We start from the raw sequence: 9,983 nt of genomic DNA on the forward strand, positions 1-9,983 counted from the left end.
CTAGTATCATTCTCAGAGGTGAAAAGCTAAAAGCTTTTCCTTTATGATTAGGGACAAGACAAGGATGTCCATTCTTGCCATCTTTTTCAATAGAGTACGAAAGCCCTAGCCAGAGCAATCAGCCAAGAAAAAGAAATAAGGCATACAATTTGGAAAGGAAAAAAATTACACTGTCTCTATTTGCAGATGGTATTAAATTATGTATAGAAAGTCCTAAAGATTCCACCAAAAACAGAATAAAGGAATTCAGTAAAGTTTGAGGATAAAACTTACTATATAAAAAGTAGTTGTTTCTATACACTAACCACATACTATCAGAAAGAAATTAACAATCCCATTTCTAATAGATTCAAAAGGAATAAAATATCTAGTAATAAGTTTAACTCAGGAAGTGAACGATATGTACACTGAATACTATAAGATATTGATAAAAGAAACTCAAGAAGACACATTTAAATAGAAAGATATCCCATGCTTATGAACTACAAGAATTAATTTAAAAAAATGCCCATACGACCCAAGCAAACTTTAGATTCAATGCAATCTCCATCAAAATTCAAATGACATTTTCCAGAGAAATAGAGCAAACAATACTAAAATTTGTATGGAACCATTAATGACCTGGAATAGGCAGAGCAATCTTGAGTTTTCTCAAGATTCTTGTTCTTCTTTAAGAACAAGCATCACACTTCCTGATTTCAAAGCTACAGTAATGACATTTTGTAATTTATATTACAAACCTGTAGTAACCAAAACAACAGGATATATCATAAAAACAGACACACAGACCTACAGATCATAATCAAGAGCCCAGATATAAACCTATGCATGTGTGACAAACTAATATTTGACAAAGGAGACAAGAATATTCAATGTGGGAAGGATCATTTCTTTGATAAATTATTTTGTGAAAACTAGATATTCATTTGCCAAAGAACAAAGCTAAATTCCTGTCTTAGATCATGTACCAAAATCAACTAAAAATAGATTACAGACTGATTGAGCCTAAGATCTGAAAGCATAATACTCCTGGAAGAAAACATAGTAGGTAAGCTCCTTGACATTGGTCAAAGGAATGATTTGCTGGATTTGACATAAAGGCTAAGGCAACAAAAGCAAAAATAAACAAGTAGGACTTATATCAAACTAGAAAGCACAGGAAAGGAAATCAACAAAATTAAAAGGCAACCTACAGAATGGGAGAAAATATTTGCAAATTATATATTTGATAAGTGGTTGTTATCATTTTTTATATATCTAAAGAAATCATACAACTAAACAGCAAAAAAAATCTGATTTAAAAATGGTAACAGGAGGGTGCCTGGGTGGGGTAAGCATCCAAATTCAGCTCAGGTCATGATCTCATAGTTCATGAGTTTGAGGCCCGAGTGGGGCTCTGTGCTGACAGCTCAGAGCCTGGAGCCTGCTTTGGATTCTGTGTCTCCCTCCCTCTCTGCCCCTCCCCAACAATAAATCAACATTAAAATAAAGATTTTTTTTAATTTTTTTAATGCTTTTTATTTATTTTTGAGAGACAGAGAGAGACAGCTGGAGCAGGGGAGGGTCAGAGAGAGAGGGAGACACAGAATCTGAAGCAGGCTCCAGGCTCTGAGCTAGCTGTCAGCACAGAGCCCGATGCGGGGCTCGAACCCACGAACCATGAGATCTGACCCGAGCCGAAGCTGGACGCTTAACCGACTGAGCCACCCAGGCGCCCCAATAAAGATTTTTTTAAAGGCAATTCTATTCAGTCATAAATACACACACACACACACATACACACATACACATATCCATCACCCTGGAAGTAGTCTCATCACTCATTTTTAATAAAAATGTAGATTTAAGACTATGTATATCAGTTATGTAAAATTATATTAACACATATGCTCACAAACATGGAACAAAAGATTCTGAAAAACCATGGTCATGATGTTTCTATTTCTAGTAATTTAACATTACTTTCTCCCTCCTTCTATATACTACTTTAATTTCCTATGATGAGTATGTATTTTCATTATGAACAAAAAGTTTTAAAAAATAAAAAGCATTTCCTATCTGCCACGACAGCACAGGAAGCATTATTTTCAGGTCTCAACTCCTTGAAGTAGTGTTATTCCTTGAACCTGGGATTTATTTTTTCTTCACATCTATTCTGTCAACTCATCCTTTGATTCAGCTTGATGATTTATTGGTGGTTGTACTACAACAAATATCCCTAAAGTTCTGCTTTCCTGGAATTCAGCCACGAGCCTCAAAAACCAAAGGTAAACCAATTCACTACTAAAGTAAACTTTTCTGAAAGAACGGACGGTAACACCTCTTCAAAATACTTCGTGTCTGGGTTTTCCACGTAGGGCTGCATCTCTGTGATGAAGTATGAGGTTGGTGTTGGTAAACAATCTCTCAATGCAAACAACTGAAAACCACGATATTTGCTGTGATTTGTGCACCTCTCATTCACTGCTGATGCCAAGTAATGAACAAGGAAAGCTTTGGCAGCCACATGATGGAGATGTATCTGTACTTAACGGAGTCGGGGTTATTAGAGAACTGTTAGTAAGATTTCTCTATTCTCTGTTCTTTGAATCGAGGCTGCTCTCCTCAGAGCAAAGCAGCCAAGCAGAAGTGGCGGAAACCCATAACTCCCTCTGCTTCATGCACTTCCACAAATTCTGGTGTCTTTTTCCCTGAATTGAGCTAACCTTGCTCCCTTGTCCAGTTTTTTATTTTCCCTTGCCTAGTTTTTAAATGCATGTGTTTGTGATTGTTAAATAATTTTTTTTACTTAAGAGGAAAAAAATCTATTTCTTCCCAGAGTCCCCTGAAATTTGGGACATGTTTTAGAAGTCCCTAGGCTCCCTCCTGCTGAGTTACTCTTTATGTAAAATATTTTCCTCATTGATAGTAGGAACAAGATGAAATAAAAAAGTAAAAAGATGAAACACGGGGGGCATTTCCAAAATTAAGAGCAATTCTACTTCATATGGAAGATTTTTAACAAATATAACTGGAAGCTGGAACCAGAATTATATACAGGGAATTTCGACTCAAAAATTGATTTAACAGCCCTCAACTTTGTATCCATGGTTCAATATCTTCCAGCCAGCAGATACTTATGTGTATTCTCTTCTGAATTAAGTACTTATTGAGCTGGTTTTTCACCATAGCGCTGGGAGATGGTGTGAGCTGAATACATACAAAGTTTCAAAAATCATATTATCTCTCAGAGAAATAAACAGATGATGAATAAAGACCTTTTTTGGACTGAGGACCAAGGACTACAGACCACTGATGTAGACTCCGCCAGTGTACTGATGCTAGCCAGCAGACAAACAAAGATCCCAAGTCACCTTTGGTATATAAAGTATGCCATCTGTATATGCTATATGGCCATATAACACATAACATGGAGAGAGTTGTTTTTTAAGTGACTATTTACTCACCCCAAATTCCCATGAATATTGCAAAGAACACTGTGGACTCGTTATCAAACAAATGGGAGATCTGCAAAAACAACAGTAACATCATAAAGACTACTTAGTATCAAATGCAATACAAAAAGAGAGAAAGTCCAAATCTTTTCATCATACCACAATACATACATACCTTTGAAGCCAAACACGTTGTATTTAGTCTCCAATAATCACACACTAGATCACAGAGTGGGCACATGATAATCTGTCCTCCAATCTGAGGGTCACAGATTTCAGTGCTGCAGAGGGGACAGCAAAGTGATTTAAAAGTGATGTGTTTTTAGGCAACAAACAACTGTTTTTACAGCTTCTCAAATATGGCAGAACGGGGCAACAAAGCAGCAATATCTAGAGTAGGTCAAGTCATGCTTTGAGAAACATAATCTTTAGAACTGATCATTTACAGATTTTCGGTAAAGAACCAGGTGAGGGCAGCCCTTACGTTTAGGTTTTTATCAGAAATATCAATTATCTGCTGCCATCAGGAAACATTCTGAATCAAATGCCATGGAAATAATAAGAGCAGTTTCAGTTAGTATAACATCAAGATGTTTTCTCTGTTTGGGCGATTCAGTTGCACTCACCTGCTTGAGTTATTATGCATTGATAATAAGCCGTAAATGAAACAAGCTAAGCCAACTATCGCCGCAAAGGACAGCATTTCTGTGTAAAATCCAAGAAAGACAAAATACATGCCAATTTTTTCTCCGTAATAATTCCTATGAAAGAAGGGAAAAAGTAGTGTCAAAGTCTAGGAGAATGATGTGATCCAGAGAGCCTCGGTTTTGTATTCAGATGAAATGTGTATTCCTGGCTCCACTGCTTTCTAGCCCCGTCATTTTGGTAGAGTCACCAAACTCTCTGAACTTTGGTTTTCACATCATAAAATACAAGCTGATGCTTATCCAAAGAAGTGGTGCAAGGACTAAAGGAGTTAACACATATAAATAGGGAGCCAACTGAATGTAAGTTAAATTTTAATCTTGAAATAATAAGGTAATTTGAAAAACTTCCAGAGTTTCAGGAGAGCTTAAATGTACTGAAATGAATTGTAAAATGCTCTGCAATGTAACTTCTAGCAATTAACAAATCAAAATCACATTTATAATCTGCATGGAGTGTCACTTTATTTCTCTTTCTAATATAGAAGAAGGTACTCTGACCACATTAGGCAAGAGTAGTTATATGTATAAACTTCCATCTTTCTCCAATTTTGGATTTCTGCTGGATATTTATAGAATTGTGATCTAAGTAGCAAACCAAGGAATTAAAAAGGGCTGCTTAATAAAAATTCCATAAAGGGGCGCTGAGGTGGTTCAGTCAGTCCAAATTCCATTGAAGTCATATCTCCCAATTCATGAGTTCAAGTTCTATGTTGGGCTCTGTGCTAACAGCTCAGAGCCTAGAGCCAACCTCGGATTCCGTGTGTGTGTGTCTCTCTGTGTCTCTTTCTCTCTCAAAAATAAATAAACATTTTTTAAAAGTTCCATAAAATATTCAATTCAGCTCTTGGTTTACAAAGAGTTGAAAAATTATAGCATTACTTGTCATAAATGTTCAAGTCTTACAACCGAGTTTTTGTTTAGTTTTGTTTAATTTTAATTTTTTATTTTTTTCTTCCAAGATTTTATGTAAATTCAAGTTAGTTAACATATGGTGTAGTACTGGTTTCAGGAGTAGAATCCAGTCATTCATCACTTACACACAACACCCAGCGCTCATCCCAACAAGTGCTCTCCTCAATGTCCATCACCCATTTAGTCCATCCCCCACTCACCTCCCTTCCAGCAATCTGTTTTTCTGTATTTAAGAGTCTCTGATGGTTTGCCTCCCTCTCAATTTTTATCTTATTTTTTTCTCTTTCCATCCCCGATGTTCATCCATTGTGTTTCTTAAATTCAACATATTTGTCTTTCTCTGACTAATTTATTTTAAACCAAGTCCTCCTTAAGAAATCTCTTAAGAGCCAAGAACATAGTTTTCTCTGTCTCAGAAAATCACATTTAAAAAAAGATTAATCCTCTTAATTCATATAGAGCTCAGGTTACTAAGTCCAGTTACTAATTTCCATAGTTTCCAAGGTAGATGGATGTGATCCCTTTTGACTTCTAATAGCACACTATATATAAATCTATTACATCATGTAACATTAAATTATAATTTCTATGCATGCTCAGAACGAAGGCAACTGGGAAACATAAACTTACTTTCCTAATATTTAAATATATTTTCATACTCAATACTGGTTTTACGGAATCTCATATTCTTCAGTTTTCAAAATTCCTAATCTTTTCTGATTAAATAGGCACTTTATGTTTATACCATCTTACATCATTTAACTAATTAATAATATTTTTGCACTGTTGCTTTCTCTTGTGCCACTCCTCAAATCACTATAAATTTGAAATTAAATTATAATTCCATCATCTTCCCTTTTAATTTGCTACTCACAATTTCCTAAGCTTCACTTATATTTAGGATAAGTGAACACATGTTTTCTTTTTTCTTTTTGTTTGCTGAAAAATACAGCAATTACTAAAATACTGAATAACATTAGACTTTTTTAATAAGGATAAAAATATTTGGTTTTGTGAAATTTACTATTTACCATATCTATTTCCATTTGATGTTTTAAAAATTAGAAAACCAATAATTTTTTTAAGCTAGGACATCAATATTATTGCTACAAATTTAACCTAAAAATTCTGTGGGAATTCATAAACTGGTTGGAACTGGATATTTCAACAACCCTATTTTTAAAGACGTACATTTTTCTCCCTTCCAAATGTCAAGAATCTTTATTTCTTGAGAGTTTAAAAAAAGAAGTCTTCAAGAACCCCATACCTTTATTTGTATTAAAAAATTCTTTAAAATTTAGAGAAATTTTCAGATGAGCAATTATTATTATATATGGAATCACAGAAATTATTTTACTAAACGTTGGACTTGGAAAGCTTAATCATCACAAGTTAACAACTAACTCATCTCTTAAGAGTGTAAAAAAAGCAAAATATATATCTCAGATATGATTATGGTAAAAATGTACACAGTATTGAAATAACATTTAAGATGTTAAATTATCTCACTATTAATAACAATTATAATGAGAGAAACCTAATAACACAAGACACTCTATAATGACTCAGATATAAAGGACACTCTTTAAGTACTTATTTTTAGAAAAATGTGCCTTATATTCACACTTAGAATATTTCTTAGCCTGTCTGTCCTACTTACTAGACTTTGACCACATCTGTGGCCCTGTATCATCTAAATAGCACGTGACAGGTAGAAGACATTCATTGTTTGTGAGATCTTGTGAGAAAGCATTGGTCTAATATTGTATTTCCAAGACTTAGTCTGAGACACAGCAAGTAATCAAAAGAATGATGATAAAATTTAACTGAATATAGGCTTGAGGAATGAACAAAAAATGCAAACATTTGAACTAAAGTGATGCATTTTTGTAGTGAGTTCATGGACATCTGAGACACTACTAGGCTGTTACATTTCATAGCATTTTAATAGCACCGTTATATTCATTGTAAATATATTCATTCTAAGCTATTTGTTATATAGTATATACTAAGTATTAAGCCACTCAAAACAGGGGATATCCAAAGAAAAAATACAGAGAGCTTGTAAACTGGCAAGATAAAATAGAATCAGAGGGCATATAAATTAAAGACTTATAATCCAATGATAGCAAACTTGGTATTCCCATCTTTTTCTTCAAAAATACAATCTAATACGACAAAATGATAAGTACCCAAAAGACAGCAAAACTATTTACAAATATTTGAATGTGGAACTTAAGTTTGGTGTAGAGGTAATATGAAATATGTGAAATCTAGAAAATCAGACTCCTAACTTGTAAATCTCTCTCTAGAAGTACCTGGGTGGCTCAGTCGGTTAAGTGTCTTACTCTTCATTTTGGCTCAGGTCATGATCAGGTCCTGCTTCAGGCTCTGCTAGCCTGTTTGGGATTCATTCTCTCTCTCTGTCTCTCTCTGTCTGTCTGTCTCCTCTGTCTCTCTCTCTCACTTTCTCCCTCCCCCACATGTGTGTATGTGCAAGCACTCTCTCAAACTTTTAAATAAATAATCTCTTTCTAGCCTTCCCAAGTCATCATGTCTTCCTTCTTTTAAAAAAATTCTTCCACATCCAATCATCCACTAAGTGCAATAAATTTTGTCACAAAAATCTTTTTCTGATCCATAGTCTCCTCTCTTTTCTATTAGTAGTACCTTGAAAATGACCTTCAGTACCGATCACTTAGTGCTCACTTCGGCAGCACATACACTAAAATTGGAAGGATACAGTACCGATCACTTAAGATTTGTAATAGCCTTCTTACTTCCCCGACGTCAGTCCTGCATCCCTCTCAGCTGTCTTCCTTATTTCCAATGCAATGGTTTTGAAGCAAAAACCTGAACCTTGCCCTCTTCCTGCTCCAAAGGTTTTATCCCTTCTTTTAGCAGCGTCCTATATGACATTGCTGATAAACTTCAGTTTCACCTGACTTTACTTCTACATGAAGAACTAAATATGCAATGTTCTTTCTCAGCCAGTGTTCTGTACTTCTCTCTGCCTGAGACATTCTTACTCCCACTTCTTTGCTTAGCAACTTGCTGCTTATCTTTCAAGAGGCAGTTGGAGAAGCAGCGCTGTGACACTTTCCCTGAGCTTGTCGTAAAGGTGGGTGCTTCTTCCTCTGTGCTGTTCTTCCATGAGTATCATTCTGTTATAATTATACATTCCTATGTTTTCCTGGAAACCTATTCATATTAGGAAGTGATGTTCTGATTATCTTTGTAGCCCTACTCTCTTGCTTGATATCCAGTGATGCTTAATAAATGTTCATAAAAGGAATCTGTGTGGGGCTCAGTCAGTTAAGTGTCCAAGTTTTGATTTGGGTTCAGGTCATGATCTCAGTTTGTGGGTTCGAACTCCATCCTGATGAAATGGAGCCAGCTTGGGATTCTCTCTCTCTCTGCCCCTCTCCTGCTCTCTCTTTCTCAAAAATAATAACTTTAAAAAAATTAAAGGAATTTATGCTTTGTAATCATGCATCTATGGACAATTCCTTTCTCTAAGGGTGTTTTTATTTTTATCTTCTTGGTATTCCCATCAAGTGCCATCAAGTCTCTAAAACTTTTCCTAAAAGACATAAAATCAACAAGGAGAGGAAATAAAACCACCCCTGCTACAGGCCTTCAGCATCATGACAAAGAACACCGTGATCATCAAATTACCTATAGGTGAAGAAATAAAGCCATATCCAACAGACCACCTGCTGCCACAAATCTGAGGAACCAAACGGCAGTGAAGATGATGCTTAAGAAAGTCTAATTAAAGAAAATGTAAAGTAAGGTGGAGACATTAGACAAATACTGACAAAATCCCCCCCAGAAGGGAAAAAGACGTAACTAAATGTCATAACACTGAACCTATCTGGGACATGGTGATTCACAGCATTGAGCAAAAAAAGGAAGGGATCTGAAAATAAGCAAGCGTGGAAGTAGTAGTCTAAGAGAAGTGATATTTGGGGGAATAATCAGATATAAAGGGTGGTACTTCTTAAAGGTGTTGCAGTAAAGAGAAAGAAATAAGAGAGGAAGTTAGGATCCTGTAGAAACAAGAGAAATACCACATGGTAAGCACAAACCGTCATACATAAAAAAAACCGCATGGAATAGTTCAGGGCTAGTAGAAGAGCGCACTTGAACGCTAGAGACTCTGCGTGTGCGTTAAATACAGAGAGACAAAAGCCAACCGTAAACATACAAATCTATGTTACAAAAACTGAAAATGTTTAACAAATAATTTTAGCTAATGAATAGTCTCCCAAAAGAACAAAAGAAATAGTGTAATAAAGCACTACAAATGGAATTAAATATTCTCAAACAAAATTTGAAAATATAAGAAACTATCAGAAATAGAAAAATAACAAGTGTGGGGAAATGGAATAAATAGAGGAAACTCCATAAAGAGAGGAAAAAGTAAAATCACGTAAGGTTATATCAAAATTGATGCTGAATTTAGGCTGGCCGGGCCTAAATTCGTAATAAAGCCCTTCGCTTTTGCACACACACACAAAAAAATTGATGCTGAAATTATGAGGTATTCAAGAGAGAATAAAGGGAGAATTCAGTGAAAATCTAACAAAAGACAATAAGAAAAACAGGAAACCTACCACAAGTATGAAAAGGACATGAAGTAAAAAGAATCTCAGAGAAATTGTTTGGTATGAAGACAGGCAAAAAAGACCAAACATACAAATAATTGGAATCCAAAGAAAATTAAAATACTGGAAAAGCACTAATGTTTTAAAACTATAACCCAAGAACATTTCCAGAAAGTGCGCACACACACACACACAAAACAAAAATAGAAGGTACGCACTAAAGGATCCAGTAGGAACCAGGAAAAATTGACTTAGAACAATCAACTCCAAAACATAATGTGTTAAAACAATCAGACTTTAAAACAAACAAACAAACAAAC

At 35.1% G+C, this 9,983-nt stretch overlaps 1 protein-coding gene across 1 annotated transcript in view; it reads right to left on the reverse strand.

Annotated features, from left to right (window-relative positions):
* Positions 1–9,983, reverse strand: part of ANO5 (anoctamin 5) — a 101,561-nt gene that overhangs the window by 27,239 nt on the left and 64,339 nt on the right. The window contains exons 10-12 of the mRNA XM_029915295.1: positions 4,061–4,195; positions 3,610–3,715; positions 3,447–3,507 (exon numbers count right to left, since the gene is read on the reverse strand). Coding sequence (XP_029771155.1) covers positions 3,447–3,507; positions 3,610–3,715; positions 4,061–4,195 — 302 coding nt within the window. The remainder of the gene's footprint in view (positions 1–3,446; positions 3,508–3,609; positions 3,716–4,060; positions 4,196–9,983) is intronic.

The sequence above is a fragment of the Suricata suricatta genome, chromosome 11 (assembly GCF_006229205.1).
Source record: "Suricata suricatta isolate VVHF042 chromosome 11, meerkat_22Aug2017_6uvM2_HiC, whole genome shotgun sequence".
NCBI classification, from domain to species: Eukaryota; Metazoa; Chordata; class Mammalia; order Carnivora; family Herpestidae; genus Suricata; species Suricata suricatta.